General features: G+C 39.8%; 1 protein-coding gene across 24 annotated transcripts in view; it reads right to left on the bottom strand.

Annotated features, from left to right (window-relative positions):
• TENM3 (teneurin transmembrane protein 3) overlaps nt 1-21680 on the bottom strand; it is a 1264183-nt gene that overhangs the window by 43122 nt on the left and 1199381 nt on the right. For all 24 annotated transcript variants that reach the window (XM_077934193.1, XM_077934194.1, XM_077934191.1 and 21 more), the window contains 6 exons: nt 19987-20133; nt 11243-11459; nt 9664-9783; nt 9104-9365; nt 4877-5144; nt 3803-3946 (listed from right to left, as the gene is read on the bottom strand). In XM_077934193.1, coding sequence (XP_077790319.1) covers nt 3803-3946; nt 4877-5144; nt 9104-9365; nt 9664-9783; nt 11243-11459; nt 19987-20133 — 1158 coding nt within the window. The remainder of the gene's footprint in view (nt 1-3802; nt 3947-4876; nt 5145-9103; nt 9366-9663; nt 9784-11242; nt 11460-19986; nt 20134-21680) is intronic.

Here is a 21680-nt window from a genome sequence, read left to right as displayed (position 1 = left end):
GATCAAATATCACTATTCATATTTACAATCAGCTCAGAAGGTAATCAGAGCAACCACAGCAAGAGAAAAAAAGTATATAAGATAACAGTGATGTTTTTAATAACAAACTTCTATGAAAAGTTGGCAAATGCTTAAAAAAAGGATACATCTGGAAAAGTAGAAATAGGCAGAACTCGTGTTTGCAACAGTTACCTTGGGGCAATCCAATAGGGAGCAATGATATACAAATGGGTGCTGTGCATGTGCTTCTCATGGCTGAGAAGCTGAGCTGTTCCTGTGCAACCCCCCACTGGATTGCCATAAAAAATTGCTCTCTGACCCAAATACTGGTTCTATGTTCCTTCTCCTTCCTCCCAAGCAGGCAACTCATACTATTCAAAACCACTTGACTTGACAATCTCCCAAACTGGATTTTTTGGCTCTGGGAAACATACATGGTACCCATTTGCATGTGCATTTTTCTCAGTTGCATTTGGGTGAACGTTAGTTTGGAATGATGCATTCCTGCACCGTTTATTCTGTACTGTTAGAATAAATTGCTTACATATGTCCTGTTACGCATCACACACCCACAACATTATACCAGTAAACTATAATTGTAAATAAGTTTTCTGACAGCCTCAATTTCCCATTGTCAAATGGTATTATTTTACGCAAAAGAATAAGTTGTCTTTGCTAGCAGAGCCCGGCTCTGTAATGTATCTGCAGTTCTGTACTCATATGTCAAACACAACAAAAATGTTTGGGCAAGAATCATTGGGAAAAGAAGAAGCATTTCTCCAGCATTTCTCCAGCATCATTTTTATGGCCTTCACAGGAAATGTGGGGAAGCAATATATGTGCCTAATATTAGGCTTCCACGGTTACAACTATATTTTGTTCAAATATTACCACTATCCTCATTATTATCCTGATTAATGACTCAGTCAAGGTCTGCTGTGAGAGCTGTCTGCTATTACTGTTACACTTATTCCACAGTAAATCTCAATGTGTTATAATCCATGCAAACCACATGTCACTTTGTACTGTATAGCAATACTTGCTTTATTGATCAAGTGTACAATATTTCAAAGATAACAGTATTAATGAATGTATTTTTGTCCCACAATAACTGTTAAAATACATTTAGGAAGTTCTATGACAGCTTTCTCCACCCTAGGTTACTTTTAAGTTGAATTTCAATGGGTAAATATTTTCCATAAACAGAACATGTTCCTTGGGCTGTGCCAATTACTTTTCTAATGCCATGCAATCTGAGAGAGGTATACCAGAGGACGGACAACATTATGAAATAAGAGGAAATGAAAATGGCTTATGAAATATAAAAGAAAAGCCATGTAAATGAGGCTGCATCATAACAGCACATGGATTACATTTCCCCAAGAAAAGTTGGAACGAGAATGCGCTAATGGAATCTGAAATCCCCTTCCTATGATCACATCATTTATGACAATCAGGAAACCATAATTTTGCTGAAATAGCTGAGTTCTATAATTTTCATCAGAGGTATCATACAAGTCAGCACTCAGCACTATGGTACCTGATTTATTCTGTCATTACTTTGAAAAATTGCCCTTTCGCATCTCTCTTCTATTACCACAGGGGGAAAGATGAACATTAGAATATTTATTGCAGTGATTCAGGGTGTCCGTATAAACACCTGTCACTGTCTTTGCTCCCTTGTGAATAAATTTCCCCAGCTCATCCACCCTGTCATTACAACTAGCCACTTCATTTATTCAATTAGACAGGCATCACTTTGAAAAGTCATTACTTGTCAAACAGTCTCCTGAGCATAAATTTAGGAGCATAGCTGACTCACCTTACGATCAGAAACTACTGAACAACAAAATGAGGAAAATGAATGTACACATAATTATCTCAGTGCTTACTTGCTTTCTGCCAGTTCCCATGATAAGTTGAATTGGCATTCAATGGCAGTACACTTATTAACCCTTGCCTCCCAGTGAAATGTACCATATTCACATGAAAAGAAGTCTCTCTGTAACTAATCCCATAATAGCTAGAATTACATACCAAGAAACATGATCTTGTTAGACATCATTTCTGTGTCCTCTGGCTTCCATAACATTCTGCATCCTGGCCTCCTCCTTTCTAAGATAGGTCTTTGCCTATCTTAAATCTGAGATCATTTCTTTCCTTCCATTACATAACTTCCAGTCAACATGAGTGTCATTAGTCACCTTTACTAAGCGCCTGTGTGTCATTGCCGCCTGCAGTTAAATGGCAGGCACATTTCACTCTAAAACTGGCAGCGTTCCAATGACAGGAGAAATATTTCCTCCATGCAACTTGTAATGTGTTTCATAATATGGAAGGAAATATACATGTTGCTATATTGCAGTTGTAGCTGGAGTCATACTGCTATGGAAGTCCCAATATATTTAAGCATAAACTGTTTGAATGAAGAAGCTTCATGGGGCATCAAGCAAACTGTTTAATTGAAACAATAAAGCTCTCTGGTAAATCAGACATATTTACTTGAAAGCCACAAGTGAAAAGGGAGCTTCTGCCTGAGTAAGTGTACTTAGGATCACAGTTTAGCTGCTAAACAACAACATCATCATCATTAGTGATGGCAGAGAAGAAAAAGGTTGGATAAAGCAGGTCAAGCAGAGAACTATGGGAAGGAAACATGGGTTTTCCTTTTCCTTTTTTTGAAACATGGATTTTTATCAGAGATTTAAGGGGGGGAAATGCAGTAAATACTAGAGATTTAAAAGAAGTAAAAGAATAAAAGAATAGTTGGAATTAAAGAATAAAGATATGTAAAAATGAGTAAAGGAAAGTTAATGAAGCAGGGAAGAACCACTACAAGGAACCAGAAATGGAAAGAAAATGTATGAAGTTTTTGGAAGAGAGCCTCAGGTACGCAGCAGAATTCAGAAGGGGGGGAACAACTTAATGACAGGTGCTAGCGCCATATCTGATTCTTTTTAGCTCTGAAAGGAATTGGTATTGGAGACGAGTAGGAATGGTGTATATTTCCTGCATAGGTAAAGGTAAAGGGACCCCTGACCATTAGGTCCAGTCATGGACGACTCTGGGGTTGCGGCCCTCATCTCGCTTTATTGGCCGAGGGAGCCGGCGTACAGCTTCCGGGTCATGTGGCCAGCATGACTAAGCCGCTTCTGGAGAACCAGAGCAGCGCATGGAAACGCTGTTTACCTTCCCGCCGAAGCGGTACCTCTTTATCTACTTGCACTTTGATGTGCTTTCGAACTGCTAGGTTGGCAGGAGCAAGGACCGAGCAACGGGAGCTCACCCCGTTGCGGGGATTCGAACCGCCGACCTTCTGATCGGCAAATCCTAGGCTCCGTGGTTTAACCCACAGCGCCATCCGCGTCCCCAATTCTGTTGTGGACTAAAAACCTCCCCCTCCCCCAATAACATATTTGTATAAAATACATTTCCCCACCAAATATTTGAATTGACAATGAGAGGATTAGGAAACACTTATTTATTTGCATAGAAATACAGTGAGGCAATAGAGGAGCAATAATGCTAGCTGTACTTGACACAGTTCCATGGAAACACATCTGGTGGGGGGAGACTAGGCACAGCATAATGCTTTTATGTAGTATGAAGAGGAAAACATTTCCTGGTGTTGGCATGGACTGAAGCTATGCTTATAAATTTGACATTAATTCAAATTAAAGAATAATTCTAGGATAGTCATGAATGCGTATTACTCATAAATTTTGTTTGACAGACAATGAATTAATTACATAGTCAGTATGAGTCCAGGAAAAAAGAATATTAAAATAAAATGGAGACTTACCATTCTGAACATCCAGGACGTGATGCTTATCTAGGGTCCAGCCCCCCATGTTGGAGGCATCCAATTCATAGCCTTGTAAAATAGCTGTCCGTTTTTCCCACAGTGTTAGATCCAAACAAGATTCATATTCATAACCTACAGATACTGCAATTAAAAATAAAATTATTTATTTATTTTTAAACTACCCTTCCTCTCTAGATACCTGAAGACAGGTTCTAAGTACTTTCACTGAACAGGGATTCCAATTGCAGGGAGGTTTCTTGGCATGTTAACACAACACACTTAGAATATCAGTTTTTCCTCTGGGTTAGTGTTAGATACAATCTAGAAAATATATACTTATAATTTTCAACAAATCTTTTGCAGGGATGGAGGTGACACACCTGTATAGCCTGCATGGCTAGAATTAGTTCAGGAGTCCCGTGTACTGTGTTTTGTCAACTCTAGCAATTATTCAGGGAGCAAATTTTAATCTGTGACTGAAGTTACAGTCAATTAATTGTACTGACTGATTAAAGCTTGAAGCTCTATATACACATGATATATTGATGCTCCCTTGAAATAATTTAAAGCCTTGAGTTGTTGAAAAACATCAGATGTTTAATAGCAATTTAAGGCAATTAAAATCATTTTGTTTTTTGAAAGCACCACAGGCAGTCCAAGACTTTTTCTGCGAAAATGATGGTGCAACTATTTCCCCCATCTTAGTCTGTCTCAGACCTGATCAACACAGTCCTCACAATTTGTTACTTCCAGGTACTAGTTTGGTTAGATGTGATAATTACAAACGAAGTGTAATTCCTTTGTGATTTTACAGTTCCATTCTTTTTATAAAAATGAAAAAATAATGTCTATACCACATTTCAACTCTAAGAAGAGCCCTCAAGTCAGCTTACAACAATTTACTGTTAATAGTAAGCTGTTGTAACAGTAATTGTTAACAATTATAAGTTTAAATTCATTCTACACAGCATACTGAACTTCTCGTATATCTTCATTATTAAATATTATTCTATGTTTTCTAGAAAATGCAAACAAGCAAACAAAACCCATAATAACACAAATAAGACCTACCAACAGCTTCAGATAAACCATAGACCTTTTGGTTATACGCGTCAGTTTTATCCCATATGAATGTGTAAGCCAAATTTGGGGATGCAGGGAACCATTTTTGGAAAAGTCTTCCCACCACTGCCACCATGAGATGAACCTTCATTAAGTTAAATGGTATCACTGACTGCGTCATGGTGATCTTAAGAACGGATTTATACCCTGCAGCTCTGGAGCTTAAATAAGACAGTTTCAAATCAGTTCCTGGGACTGTGGTCTCCTCATGTAGTACCTAAAAAATAAAAAGAGGAAAATGACAAATTAATCTCAACTAGCAAGAATTTTAGTGCATGTGATTGATTAGAAACTATCAGAAATACATTTTCTGTAGAAAGATGCAATTATTTAAACAATTATTGGGCTGACTACTTACCTAAACTTCTGAAGCATGATGTGATTTTTTTTTAGGATGAATATATGCAAAAGTTTTTACAACCTTATTTCCTACAGCAATTGCTGCATCAATGGATGTACTAGCTAGAAAATAACTGTCACATATATACATGTGTACAAAATACTGTGATCTGAGTTCTGTAAAAGACAATGGTTTAGGAAGGAATGGTCTGTATACCTCCCCTCCTTCATGAGCCGACTTGGTGCTGTGATCTTTGTGTGTTTAAACCAGAAATTTAAACCAAGATTTCATCCTGCTCTGAAATTCTGGTTGGTAAATCCAGCAGGATTGAAGCACTGCAGCCATCACAGGACAGGCATGCACACATGCCCTTCTGCTTTGAAGTCCTTTTTATTTTGGAACCTTTCTATCTGGGAAATCTGCCTCTTACGGTCCAATCAAACTTATTTCCTGTCTTGCCATGGTTCCTTTAAAAAGCCACACAAAACCGCCCTGAAATATATCCCTCATCAACTGGCTGCTGATGTGGGTGAAGAGGAAATGAATGTGAGGGCATTTATTGCCAGTGTTGATTCCCTCAAGAAGCAGGCTGGGAAAAGAGATGGGGGGAAGGTCAGACACCTTTGGACATGCAGGCTGAGAGCTGTATGAGTCTCTCTCTACCTGGGTTGAGGCTCTGGTGAGCAGGATGACCGTGTATCCTGCAAAACCCCTGGGAGAGTTGCCTTTTCAGGTGAGAGGGAAATGGTACTCAGCCTTCACATCAGCTGCTTCTGGAGTCTGATGAACCACTGGTGTGTTTGGCCCTTCTGACATCATCTGTGTAGTCTGGGGCCTCTCAGCCTAGGATGGTACACCAAGAGGATGTGCATGGAGACATACCCCTGGGAAAGTGGAGTGGCACCTCACTTCTTTTACAGAGATGAGCTGCTCTTCTTTAAAGTCTAAACATACCCCTCTCTGATTTTCCTGCTTCTACTTACTATATTTCACAATTTAGTTCTAATTACTAAATACTATGGTTTTGTTGTATGGCATTTCAAAATATTGCCTTCAGAATATTTACATTGGCAATTTTTCAAGGAAGATGTTTAAAACAGAAATTTTCTTTCCTTTCTTTCTCAAGCTAGATGGCTGCCTTAGGGAAAGCTTCCTCATGCATTCTGATCAATATTCAACCCTTTCTCATATCAGGAGAGCACAATGATTCAATCTTCTTTTTAGAGCCTTTCTTGCCTAGGAAAGTGTGTGGGTGATAGTTAGACAAGATGGGTTTCTGTCTTCCATGGATTGAGGTAGTCAATCATCTTTATTTCATTCAAGACTTCCAACTAGATTTTTTTCTTAACCACACCACTAAAGCTTTAGCTGTAAAGCCACCAAGCAGCTCCATTAAGATGAGAAGATTTCTAAAAAGACAACGATAAATCTCTTATCACTAAAATATGGTGCCTCTGAAACACATAAAGCTCAATTCTCAGGATGTTGGCCACCAACTCAAAAAGCTGCCTCAAAGTTAGCCTAACCCAAGCTTCCAGGTAGGAGCCATCAAGGAAAGATCTGCACTGCTCAGCAGCATTCCAGTTTAGGAGGTGCTGCAGACTAACTGGTTCTGCAAGTGCATGTTGATGCCAACCAGGCAATTTGCAGGGCAGTGTAACAGCCACCATGGCCAAGTTTGGAGAGAAGCATCTCCCTTTGCAAGAGCTCAGGGCACACCACGCTTCATGTGGCTCCATGAGCTTTCATGAGGGGGATACGGTGGCAGGAATCATTAAGAAGTCCTGCCTCACTGGTTAACAGTATAAGCAGTATTCAATGCAAGTCTTACTCAAAATAGACCCACTGAAATAAATGGCGCTAAGCTATGCTCATTAATTTAAAACTGAGCAAAACTGAGCTGAATCAGTTTTGTCTGAAAACGTTTACCAGACAAGAGTCTCCCTTCTCCCAAACAGAATCCTGCAATTGTGGGTTAGGTCTTGAGAACTGCAAGTGGAAGGAAGCTCTGCCCCCTCCTCCCCCTGAAAAAAAACCCTCTCTGGGGAGTGGGAGGGACCCCTTTCAATAGCATGGCATAGGGTGTGGGTGGCAAGTGCTGCCACCTGATCTTGGATGGGGCAATTGCCCAGGCTTCACTGCATACTGTTCAAGAAAATGAGCCCAAGCTGCATTCTGGTGTTTCACTTTTTCCTTTGTCTAGCTGGGAGCAATGAACAACAAACATTAGTTTTAGTGTGGAGTCTGAACCAGTGCTTATGGATTGTTTCTCCCAAACAACCATGTTCAGGAAGCCAACAGCAAAATTTGGCTTCACGTGGTAATTTGTTTGGACAGAAACAAATCATGAGTGTTGACTAAGATATCAAACTAAGTCAAGGATTGTCTTACATTATGATTTGAACAAATCATACACCTTGGCTTAATGTTATCTGTGATTGCTGTTCTTTTCTGCCACCAGACTGTCCTGGCAAACAGTAAAGTGTTAATAAAGCTTTGAATCCATAACTAGAGTAGCACACTGGTATGCTCTGAAAATGATGCAGAATGTTGCCAACTCATTTTACTACTGTAGCTGATTCTAGTGAAGGAAAACCAAATGGAAATGAACTTATTTGTTTTGTTTTTCAAGTTATCACTTACACATACTTTATATGCCTTGCTTGATAATTTCTTTGAAAAATTACACTGTTCACTTGCAAGAAAGCCTGGAACTGTATTGATTTATTGTGACTAATGGTTTTTGTGAGAGATGAGGATATTCAATATTATGTATTGTGCATCTGAGCTTAACATTCAGCCCTTGGGAATTATATATATGCGTCACTTCTACAACAGAAAGTAAGAATCCTGTGAGTGCACAGAGTTTGGAGAAAGCACCCCTATAATTTATGTTTTCCTGCAAAAATACATATCAGATATGTACTGTATTAGCAACAGCGCTAATGTGCCCACACATCATAAAAAAGCTATTCATATTAGTACAGTTTAAATAAAATCAAGGTGTGAAAGTTTACTTTTTTCTTAAAATAATCCTTTCTTTCAAAGCACTTTACCGAGAGGCTTGTAAATTATTAATTTTAATTGTTTATAGACTTGAGTTTAGACATTTCATCAGCTACTGCCAAAAATCAAAGCTATGTTGCCACGGGTAGTATTTTGAAACTAACTTTTGATCTCATCTGCAGTAACCAAAGGCAGAGGCATAACAGTGACAGATAAAACTGGCTCCTGCTTAATTATTCTGTGTTTTCCTTTAGGCTTCCAGTCCACATCAACGAATGATTATGTTTCATCCCCTTCCACCTTACAATGCTAATGGAGTAGGGCATTATGAGTCTAAAACACAAGTTTTATAGCAGAATGTTTTGAGTTGCCTAAATAATATTACATAGCAGTCCTTAATTTCAAAATAAAAACAACTCTATAGCACTTTGAAACATGCTATAGGTCACACCATGTATTTCAATATGCTGATAACCTTGTAATTCCTAGATCCTTCCCAATGTCTATTGGCTGCAGCCCATGTATCCTAAGCAGTAACACATTTCCTTAAATTTTAACTTGCTTTCAGATGCCACATTTAGCTTCCATGGCAAACACTGTGGAGGCAGTCATCACCACAAGGGACAGATTAACTATTGCCATTAACACATGTTAAGGGGGGGAGGGGGGGGAGACAAAGCAACCAGGAAAGGGTAGGAAGCCGGGTAGCAGCAGTGGAGTTGACAAGGCACTGAATGTGGGGGCCCTAGAGGGAACCTTGCCCCCAGCCCCCCTTACTTAGAAAGGGTCCTGATTCTCACAAATATATTTGGACTTAAGATGTATTGTACCTGCGTCTCAGGAATAATAGGACTGTCCTCAGGGGAAATCCTGAACAAGGTAGAAAGAGGTGATGATACAATGACAGGATTTGGTCTCACAAATCCACTCAGATCGCAGCTGGGAATGTCATTCTCCTCCTTCTTCATGACCAGGGTGTCCATGACATAGAAGACGTTCCATGGAATCCAAACTGTGTGGTATTGAGTAAGGAATGGTGACCGTTCGAACACTAGGGTTAAAGATGCGCCTCCATTTGCCACCAAGTCAAACCTAATGTAAATCAGATTATTATTGTGTAAAATGCCTTAAATTTACATCTTGCTCACAAACATATATACAATTTAAATTTGAAGATTCTTATTTCTTAAGTTTGTCAGAAGAAGCAGTAGCCCTTTTCGTGTGTGTGTGTGTGTGTGTGTGTGTGTGTGTGTGTGTGTGTGTATAGACATAAACACACACACACACACACACACACACACACACACACACACCTCAAAACAACTTTTGATGAAATAAAGCAATTACATTTTCTGTACTGCTATCTCAACATACGTGACATGAAACTTACATTCCATCTTGGCGAGTGATGGTGTACCCATAATCTGGATAATGTAAAAACGACACATTAACTCCAATGAGTGGTGTTCCATCTGCTGTCAATACTTGGCCCCTTATAACAGATGCAAGGCTGTAGGGAAAGGTACAAAATTACAGCATTTAATATTTTCTCAAACAAGCACTTCCATGCCAACATACCAAAGCATAAACATCCTGTTAGTTCACAACGTTGTATACTGTGCAGCCACTGCCTTATTTCAAAACTCATTTGGATCTATAGTCTCTCTGAGATGGTTTCAGTGTACACCTAATTACTTACAGTGTGAATATGACAAACACTTGCATCATACAAATACAGTGGTAACTGATTGGTTTGTTGTCACATGTACACTCAGCAGCAGATCCGGGTTTGCCTCTGTGTTCACATGTGAAAATATTATCTGTTTATATCCTGGGCATGTTTATTTAGAATTCCCACTGAATTCCATGTGGCTTACTTCCTAGTAATGGTATTCGGAATTGAACTGCTGCATCTCGCTTGCTAACTCTGCAAACTTGAGCACACTCACTTGGTGGTAGGTTTCAATGGGATCAAAATAACTTACTTCTAAGCCAATGGCTGAAATCTGATAAATATAAGGAGCACCCTCAGTATGAAGCAGGATTTTTATTTTGTTTTGTTTTTTCAAACAAAAGCCTCCTGCGCTGCACTGTAAGAATCTTTTTAAGTTCCATGAATTTTAAAAGCCGTTTATGATATGCTACAGTAGGAGGGAACTGCTGTTTGGATAGACCCCTACCACCGCGAACAATCTCTTGACTGCATATAAAGGGGCTCTCTGGATCACAACCAAAGCATTTTGGATCAGTGTGCAAAATTAATAAATTAGCAGTGGTGTTTTAAAATTATAAACTCAAGGCTTTCCTTCTAAACAGCCTATCTTTTTGCACTTCCCTACGGAAAAGTGTTTTGCCAATTAATTTTTAGGCAATCTGTAAACCTGCGGGGGCTGCAAAGCACAGAATTTAAAGGAGTAATAAGGAACATTTGTGTTACAACTTTTAATCAACCGCTGTGCTCAACTACATTAATGCAGCTAAATTACTGCAGACACAGGAGTTCCAGAGTAAATCATCTACTTTCACTCAGTAAGGCACAGGACACCTGCTTTCAGTTACTAGCTTATTTTCAGGTATATAACCACTCTGCAAAGCACCAGGCAGGCAGCTTCTGCAATCATACTGTCATGCAGTTAACAGTTCTATTACATTAATTCATAATTTATATTATTTACTGAGCTCAGCTTTAAAAGTGCATCACTGTCTTCCCTTCTGAGGCGTTTTCATCACTTTGATACACTTCCAACTGTGCTAACCCAAATCAGCTGGGTCAATGAAGATTTATATAATCCTTAATGGAATGCCCTGTTAGAACTTAGACAGTACACAGTATAAAAAGCTATGTTAAAGCAGTATCGCTGTCTGTCTGAGGTTTTGTACAAAATCAGCCATGCAGAGTCCCAAATTTTGTACTTTTCCAACTATCCTTGAAACAAAGTCTAGCAAAAGGAGTAACAGAAAACCCTCACCTTTTATTGAAAGGGCTTTCCCCAGGAATGACATGGGAGCTGTCCGGTCCTATAAGAAAACTTATCCGATCGTAAAAGGATTTGGCAGCTTGCTGAGATGGTGACTGCTGGCTTTGGCTAATGATATCTTGTGGGTCCGGCAGTCCACGGCAGTAGGGCTGGTTTTGGCAGGAACTCTGCAAACAGCAGTCAGGATCCATGCAGTCAATTAATCCATCTACAGACAAAAAAGTTAGAAGAAAAGGAGCAATACTTCCTATTCATTTCCCCTAATGAGCAATTAAAGACAACAATCACATTCAGCAGTTTTCACAGTGTAAATAATAAGCAAAGATATTAGAAGTTTAGAAGTTATTTCAGGCCTTTCAGAGGAATAAAGGACAGATACTGTGCTAAGTAATAATCTGAAAGCAATGAAGAAGAGGGTCCATGTTGCAAATGTGGCATATATAAATTTGCATATTAAAGAAACTCGAGACAAAATAAATAAGAGAAATAGCACACACACAACAGAACTGGATGAATATCTAAAAAGTGCATACAAAAACACAGTTATTATAAATATAATGCAAACATCACAACTGCATAACCACACCAAGGAAAGGCTGAAAACCAGTTTACTTTCCAAATTAACATGTCAACTGTCAGAATCCTGCCTTTCAGGATCCTAAGCTATAAATCTGTGGCTCCTGTTGTAGTGTAAGACTATGCATCATAGCTGCACTAAAGTAGATGAGAAGGCGCCACGCTGAATTTTGCAGGTTTATGTATGTGAACTGTTCCCAGCCATATAAACAAGGGTGTGGGTGAGTTGCTCTTTCTGGAAACAGTCTACTCAAAGGCAGCCTTAATGATATTTTTTGGTTTGTTATTTTAAGGGCATGTCACTGGAATAGCCACTATACAAAAGCAGTTGTGTGTGTGTGTGTGTGTGTTCACACGCGCATATATATATATATGAACCCTCCCTGATCTAAGCATTAGGGCCAAAAACACCTCATGCATCCAGTGGAGATTCACAATGATGCCAACAGCTTACAAGTGATTATTTCCCCAGCTGCAATTCCCCCAAGAGGAAAATCTGATCCTTGATGTGATACATGAAGATATATGCATGCTCAGAATATGAAAAGAATTAGCTGTCCTTGTCACTGCTGGTTCACATTTAGAACCCTCAATGTTACTAAAAAGGTTTCTGAGAATAGCTGAAAGGTGCAAGATAGAGTAACTCTGTTGAAACTAAGCAAAGTCTAGACAGTGCCTTAAGGGGATAGTACCTAGGAACCCTAGGTATGTTATTCTAGGTAAGTTGGGAAACAATAAAGCATACTCCCCCCTTCATCATATCAAATGGTGAGAGAGAAAGACCACAACTCCCATCATGATTTACCATTGGCCAAGTTGTCTGGAATTGAGCCCTAAAACATCTGGAGGGCAACACATTCAATACTGTCTTTCTGACTAGCAGTGGCTGTCGAGGGTTTCAGACAGAGGCTTTTCTCAATGCTACCTAGTGAATGTGCTAGACTGTTGCCTTGCCTCGGTAATGGACTGGATGAGAGCCAACAAACTGAAGCTTAATCCAGATAAAACTGAGACACTGTTAGTGGACAGTTCCCTGGACCAGATGGATAGTAGGTGGCCTGTTCTTGACGGGGCTTACACTGCCTCTGAAGGAGCAGGATGTAGCTTGGAATACTTCTGGGTCCTTAGTGATGCGTTAGTACAATGCAAACAAGTTCTAAAAGCCACAATGAAATTCAGATTTCATGCAGATGTTGGCACAGCAACAAAGTACCCACAATTTTTTGTGAATTGATACTGAGTACTGTTGCAATTTGAGAAGTTCAAAGTATACCAGATTTCAAATCACTGCAGAATTTCATTTCAATGCCAGCACAGATATAGCTAACACACATATTGCTGATTTATAAATATTAAATAATTTCCAAGGGGCCTTTAAAGTAGCTTTTATGTGAGGTTATTTGGTTTTCTAGAAAGAGAAGCAGGTAACTGCAGCTTGGCTGCTTCTTGGAGCATATTTAAAGCATTTGAGCTGCAAGTCAGCTTTAAATATTTAAGAACATTTATGAAGATAGATTCTTTTTCCTTTAGAAGAAAGGCTACATTGCTACAAGCAGAGGTAATTTCAGCTGCTCTTTCAGCTGAAAATATATATATATGAGAACACAATATATGTTCAGCAAATTGAATCTTAATGCAAATCAGTTAATGATGAATACCAGCTTATATAACATAACATAGTGAATACAAACCTGCGTATTTCACACATATGCACAACATATTTAAATACAGAGGTGAATCCCCATTTACGTGGGGATTAGATTCTGAACCCCCTCGCAAGTCAATGAAATCACATACAATGGGGAATACCATGGAGTCCTAGTAGCTTACGAGGAGACGCACCCCAGAGCCCAAAGAGGATGTGTGGGGTAGCGCAGCAGCCATTTCCCTGTGCATCAGCTGAGCAAGCCCCGCTGCCCCTCCAGCTCGCACTGAGACCCTCCCCAGAGCCCAGAGGACATCCTCTTCAGTGGCGTAGCGTGGGGGGTGCAGGGGGAACCGGCCGCACCGGGCGCAACATCTGGGGGGGCGCGCGCTTGCACTTGCAGCTCTCTGCCCCTACCTGGCTCACTCGGGTTAGGGGGCGCAAATTACTTGCCTTGCCCCGGGTGCTGACAACCCACGCTATGCCACTGATCCTCTTCAGGCTCTGGTGAGGGTCTCCTTGTTAGCCAGAGGCTTGTGGAGGCTGCTCAGCTAATGCATGGAAAAGCTTCCCAGTGCATCAGCTGAGCAGCTCAATGAAGCTACCCCTCCAGCTCATGTGACCAGCTCAGCTGATGTGCAGGGAAGAAGCTTTCCCATGCGTCAGCTGTGCAAGCTCTGCTGCCCCTCGGCTCCTTTTATTATTTCCTACCAGTCTGCTTATTTCTCATTCTCAAATGATCTTTTTTCTGTTCTACATTTTCCTATCTATCATCTTCTAAAAATGATACAACCTGCTTCTCAGTGCACTGAAAAATGAAAGGAAATATGAAATTGACCTGAAATCGGTAAAATGTAATTTTTTATTTTTTTTGTTTCTGTGTCCTATATTTCTCTTATCTTGTGTGTCTATCTTCTTGTCTTGGTAGCAATTATTTTGAGACAAGTTTTATTTATCGCTTAATATCTATACATCACTTAGCAAAATAACCTTACTGTTTTGTTAGTTTGTAGCCACCACTAAATTAAATGCCATTGAGGGAAACATGATTAATTAGCTAGATCTTAAACTTTACACTGTGACCACAATCCAAAGAGATTAGTAGTATGTGCACAAAATAGCACACATGCGTCTAACCTCCTCCTTCAATTTCCTTTTCATCATATCCCCAAATTACCTTTACAACAACTACAAATTATTGCTAATTATGTATTTATTTACACACATCAGAATGTGTGCTTTGGCTCAGCATTCATAACTCATTTTCCATCTTTCTGGGCTACTTCATTTGTTAAACTTCATCAGTGGCATAGCGTGGGGGGTGCAGGGGGGGCCGGCCGCACCGGGCGCAACATCTGGGGTTAGGGCAAATCCACAGGTTAGGGGGCGCAAATCCACAGGTTAGGGGGTGCAAATTACTTGCCTTGCCCCGGGTGCTGACAACCCACGCTACACCACTGAACTTCATGAACATCTAGTGACAGAAGGGTAACACACTATCTTCTTCCAGAAGAATATGTATGGAGTCCAGAATGTAAACACTTCTGGTGACTTTGCCAACATGTATATTTTCTGCTTAGAAAACATGTTCATTATCTGCTTTCCTGTATGTTCACATCTTAAGATACAGGTGAGATTGCCATGTATGTCTTGCAAATGCAGTTTGAGAAATGATGCTTGCTCTTCTCAAAGTATTTTGAAACTTTACAAATATTAACCTATTGACATATTTTGTGTTGTCTGTCACTAATTAAGTTAAAATGCATTTATGATTTTCTTTAAAATGTATTCTCTTAAAAATAACAGAGTAATAGACAAATGCCCTTTCAATCTGGGCTTAAACCAATTTATGTTAGTATCAGTATATTAATTGTTAAAAGCTCTATATTGGCAATAAGTGCTTTTGGGGGCTTTGCTCTGTTTGCTCTATGTTGTCCTGCAGGCAATATTTAGCACAGTTGCCATAGAGGAATGCTCGAATTTAGTCATTCATCTTTGTTACTTTATAAATAGCAAATGTACATCTGGCATGTAGACTGCAGGTCATAAAACTGTTTGAGATTGACATCTTCTGAACTAATCAGCTGGAAATGCATTTTTACAAGCCTCCCCACTCACATCAATCAGGAAAAGAATCTCATTTTCACCAGTCAAGATACAGGGACACACTGTTTGTTATTTTTCTATGAAGTTTATCAGCTACTTGCCCAAGCAAGTGACGGATGGTTATGAATCTGGCTCCTTCTAACTTGCAAAAACATTTTTCATTCTCTCTCTCTCTCTCTCTCTCTCTCTCTCTGTATTTATACAGCTAGTACATTTTACCAAGTATTCTATTGCCCCATGTGTAAAATAACAAAGGTGAAATCCCTTTACCAAATAATCAGTCTATTGTAGTTGGGACCAAAAACTGCACCTGTCTCTTATGGTTCAACAACAACAATCTTTGTTTGAATTAAGAAAGAAATTGAAAGAAAATCACAGAATGTTGAAGTCCACTAAATTATCATTATAGTACTAGAAGATAGTCTTGCATTTAGAATATCTTAACCCATAGGGCTAAGTCCAACCTGTCAACAAAAATCTAAACTATGGGCTTTTATAAAAATTCTAATTATATCAGTTTGCTCCCATATAAACACATGGTTCATCTTGATTATTGTATGCACTTTTGATCTTCATATTTCAAACAGGATATAACTAGAAACTGTGAAGAGAAAATGTACAAAATAATCAGAGGCTATACAAAACCTTTCAAGTACACGAAGGAAAATATTAAACCTCTTCTGCTAAGGAAGGTGTAACTAAAGAATAACAACTGAAGCATATATAGAATCTTGAGATTTTAAAAATTAAGAAAGGTATCTATGTTCCTTTTTATATTTTGGAGGGAAGGCAATGACATCCAAAGGTAGCAGCTTTCACTAAGAAAACGTAATTTGTCACATGTCATGCAGACTCCCTACTAGATGCTTGAATTTATATACAGGTGTGTGTGCAGACCTATTCAGACAATCATATATAGGTTTAGTAAGCTAAGATATGCATGCAGCTCCCCCCCCCCCCAATGCATGCAGCCTCTTTGTTCAAGTCACAAAGAAAAACTCAAAATTAACCAGGTACAAGGCAAGAAGCAACTTTAAACAATTAAACCTGGCTTGTTCTTCAGCTGGTAACCAGTTTCCCAGTTTTGATAAAAAGGGAAACTATGGTTATTATAGTGTTCCTGCTTTAATTGTGGCCTGCATGAAAGAGGGAGCAATGGGGCAGCATGTGCAAAGCATAAGGCTTATGCAATTCTTGGTATAATCAACCAAACATGGCCAATCTCATGGTGGATTTGCAATACCAAGAAGCTGGAGGCACAAGAATGCACTAGGTTTCTAATAAATGACCAGAGGCTAGGAATGATGCTTGGGATATTTGTTTTTGAAAAAGGCAACTGAAGCATTTGCTCACTCGCTATATTGGGCTGGGTAGACCTAATCAGAAACCCAACAAAGCTGTTCAGTATTTTATGTTGGCAGAAATAGACACTGAAGCTACAATCCAAACCCCCAGGCAGTAGAGGGCTTATCTGAGCAGGATAGCCACTTCCATATCCATAGTCCCACCATTCACACTGCTCAGAGCAAAAATGGGGAGTCAGGTAAAAATGGATTATTTTGCCATGCCATCTCCCAGGCTGCTGAATCAAAGAACCCAGATAGGACCTGTAGCCACCACAAGTTATAAAAGAACAAAAATCCAGAAAGAAAAAAAGTGAACCTCCAAACTAAACACATCCCATTAGTCTTGCAAGGCTAGGATGGCAAATTTTTGGAAGACAAAAATGTGGCCCAGGGGTCAGCATCTTGGGATCCAATCTGTTGAATCAGATTCAGCACCCAGTGGTAGAATGGGACTAGAGCACACATGGAAGTACTTCACTCATCTCATGTGGTAAGTGACTGCACATGCGGAAAACTCTCCTGCCACTAAGAAGCACATCTATATACACTATCAGGACAGATTAGTCTAAAATAATATAGACCACAACTGGGCTGAAAACGAAAAGTAGCAACCAAAAGGAAATAATTCAATTGAATGAGTGTAGAGGCGAAATACATCGCTGCAATTCTACATCACAATTCTACACCACATTATTAAGGAACTGAGCATTTCGAAGTTATTCTCGTAAAGGTTTACAGATATGTAGATAAGCATACAATCTGAAATTCAATCAGTGAAACCACAACAGAAAACTCAAAACCATGCAAAGCAGGTCAGTCAGTGAAATTAGCCATAGCAACAAATGTGACCCTATAGCAAGTAACTCAAAACACGGGCTGTGTTTCAATACAAGTCAAGTCACACTGTACATGGCACTGTAAACTGAACTGAGCATCTAGAAAGCATTTCCCTTGCATACATGAACAGCTTCTCTCATGCCCACCCACATAAGCTAGAAATACCATCCCATCTGGCTGCTACTACCTGCTACTCGAATCAGATGCTTTTGGAGGAAACTGATTTTCTAGATCCATTTCAGTTAGGGTTTAGGCCTGGTTTTGACACAGAAACGGCTTTGGTCGCCCTGTATGATGACCTCTGTCGGGAGAGAGACAGGGGAAATGTGTGCCTGTTAATGACCCCCAGCTTCAAAGTCCCCTCCCCTCCAGGATTACAGTGGTACCTCGGGTTACATATGCTTCAGGTTACAGACTCCGCTAACCCAGAAATAGTACCTCGGGTTAAGAACTTTGCTTCAGGATGAGAACAGAAATCGTGCTCCGGCAGCATGGTGGCAGCAGGAGGCCCCATTAGCTAAAGTGGTGCTTCAGGTTAAGAACAGTTTCAGGTTAAGAACAGACCTCCGGAATGAATTAAGTACTTAAACCGAGGCACCACTGTATTTTCAAGCAAACGGAGATTGTGCCTGCATGAAACCAACCTCTCTTCCATCCTTTACATGTTTCTCCTGGTTCTGGGAGACAAGGGGGAAGGGCAGCTTGCCGCAGCAAGAAGGGGAGACACCTATGACTCTTCACTAGTAGGACTCATCTCTGCCTCTTGGCCTCCTTCCTCCTCTGCTTCAGCTTCTGCCTCTGATTCTAGACTTCTCTCCACCACAGATGCTCCCAAGTCACTAAGCCCCGTTAACTCTTCAGCTTCCAACACTTCCGCTTCTTCCTCTGACCACTCATTGTTTCCCCACCACCAATCCCCACCTTCTTCCCTTGTGGCTTCCCCAGCTGGTTCCTCCCATCATTCCTCTCTGTCCAACCACTCCATGACATATAGCCTAACTTCTGTTGTTTCGGCTAGATTAGTGGAATGCATTATACATAGGGCTGCATCTGAAGACGGTTTGGAAACCAACTGCATTAGCTACCAACTAGTTTCCAGGCTCAATTCAAAGTGCTGGTTTTGACCCATAAAGCCTCAAACGGCTCATGACCGCAATACCTCAAGGACCACCTCTACCCATATGAACTGCCCCTGCCCCTGCAATAATAATCTGACACCCTTCTTTGTGTGCCTCCTCCATGAGAGGTTCGATGGGTGGCAAGAAGCCTTTTCTGTAGTGGATCTCCATGTGTGGAATGCTCTCCCCAGGGAGGACTGCCTGGAGCCATCATTACATATATTTAGGTGCCAGGCAAAAATATTTCTCTTCAACCAGACCTTTGGCTGATTAACATTCCATGGCCTTTTAAATGTGTTTGTGGGAGGGGGGTGCCATATGTAAGCTACCTTGAGCATGGTTTGAATTGTGGAAAGGTAGCATAGAAATAAAAATATGTATTTATGTATGATTGCAATGACAGAAGACAGAAAGGCAAAAGGTACTGTGAGGAACTGGAAATGGGAGGTTCATAGAAGATGATTTTTTTAGAGTGGAAAATAGGGCTGGGGGAAAGTGGAGATCAAGTAGTAGGCATTGATGGAAGGCAGGGGAAGGTGTGGCAATGTTGCTGCAGTTGCTAAAATTATTCTGGAAGGCCTTCAATAACGAGCTATAAGAACAACACAGGAATGAGTCAAAGCTGAGATCAGATAAGGAACAGTTGTGCTAGTAAGAAGCTTGGTGGGATTAGAATGTTGCTGACAATGGATCTTTTAAAAATGTGAAGTTTTTACTAAATTATTTCTCAACATCTGTACCTCTTGAAAAACTTTCCCGAATGTGGATGTCACAACTACTCACTTTGGGCATGTGTGCAGCTTTATTATAAAGCTCTCTGAATTACAGTATTATTTTTGCCCTTAGATAAAATACTACCACTTGGAACTTAATGCTCACTAATGGATTTCGATGTACACATTTTGCCTGCTGTAACCATCTCTTAAGGATTTGATAGCATACTAAATGAAGGCAATAAATGTTGTAGCACATTCCTGCATGTATCTCATCACAGGTAGTAAAAGCTCTGTATCATTCTCACAGCAGTATTTTTTTCACCTGATTGGGAAGCCGATAATTTTACAATTTTTTTTTAGCAGTGCAGGAATTTCACTCTGCATCTCCTACCTCCTTCATTGTCCTTGCTATCAGTACATAAAGTTTCCATGGCGACATCACATCCTGCTCCCCTCCATCCTGGCTGACAAACACAATGCCAGCCATTTTGGTCCAGAGTACATCTTCCATTGCTATTACACAAGCCAGGGCATCCCTCTGTCAAAACAGACAAAAAAAATGACACTGCATGTGATTTAGCTATTACAACAATTTAAAATCTAATCAAAATACGAACAGGGGACACTTACTGGGAACAGGCCTTCAGAACAGCACAAATACTGTAATTGCACATGGAGAGTAGCAGCAACATTACCTGGGATTCTAATTCTTAACTAAGTGGCATCTTTGATTGGTCTGACACTTGAGACACCACTTACCTGTGCAGGCAGGAAATATATCCAAGAAACCTCTAAATACCTGCAGGCCAGACAAAATTATGTTTTCATGTTCTTTACCAGAGTAGCAGGCAATATGACCACAACATAGTACACAACACAGCCTCTAGGCAAAACGACAGGGGTTCTGCATTTATAGAGGAAATTATTATTTGATGTATATGCGTTGCTAGTTACTTGATGGTATAGATTTCGTTAAGCTCCTTGTTATTTTAAATAAATCCTTGGAAATTTCAAAGTAGCTGTGCCACTCTGCTTTCAACAACGTTAATTTTATCTGGTCTCAAGAGTTGCCATGTGTTCATGTGAAATTACAGTGCACTAAATAATTGCACAAAGTATAGGTCAGTTTCAGTGACTATACTTTATGCCGAAAGTACATTCCTTTTCACAGAATAAGCAAAGCCCAGGAAATAGTGAAGCAGCTTAGCATCTATTCTAACAAACATTAGGATTCAGGCTGCATACGGATGGGACAGGACCGACAGGATTTCCAACTAAATGTAATAGCTGTGCGTATTTGATTACTTAGGACGGACAAAATGAAATACCATAAGGACCACAATAAAACATTGATAGACTGAACAAAAACACGGTAGTGACGTGCTTCAAGACAGATAGCGGAGAGTGATTCTTTTGTGACAATCTCCCTAAGGCTTTTGTGCTGTTACCTTTATATCCTATCTTGTCTGCTTTTATGGCCAAGGAGGGAAAATTTGGGAAACAATTAAAATTATTTAATATATCCAAAATCTATTACTTTTTTTTCATCTAACAGTACATCAAAAACAGTATCTGTCACTTCCTACTGATGGAAAAACTGGCATGCAGCCAACATGACCTGTATGAGAATGACAACAGTATATATCTATATAGATATATAGAGATATAGATATATAGATATATAAATGTATATATATGTAGAATTCTAGTATTCCTTATCTATGACTGCGGTAAGACATTCACATAAGCAAGTACAGAAGCAGAACTATGATCAGTGGCTACAAATCAGGTATTTTAGGACAAAGCAGTTATTTCTAACTCTATACAGCATGTAATATAACTTGTGCCACTACCTTATTAAGTTGTATCTGTTTAGTGTCTCTGGGAACTAGCCTAGTGTGCTGTTTCTGTTGATTCACACATGTGCTTGAAACCATCTTTTTTTTGCTAGGAATCCTTAAATAATTATTAACGTGCTTCTTTCTCCACTTACGCAGCACAAATGAAACAATCATTCTAAGGCCGTTATTGCCTCTAGCAAAAATTAGTACTTACAGATGGAAGGGAATAATAGTAGCGTCTCAT

The sequence above is a fragment of the Podarcis muralis genome, chromosome 9 (genome assembly GCF_964188315.1).
Source record: "Podarcis muralis chromosome 9, rPodMur119.hap1.1, whole genome shotgun sequence".
Classification (NCBI taxonomy): domain Eukaryota; kingdom Metazoa; phylum Chordata; class Lepidosauria; order Squamata; family Lacertidae; genus Podarcis; species Podarcis muralis.
This window is presented reverse-complemented; position numbering and strand designations above follow the sequence as displayed.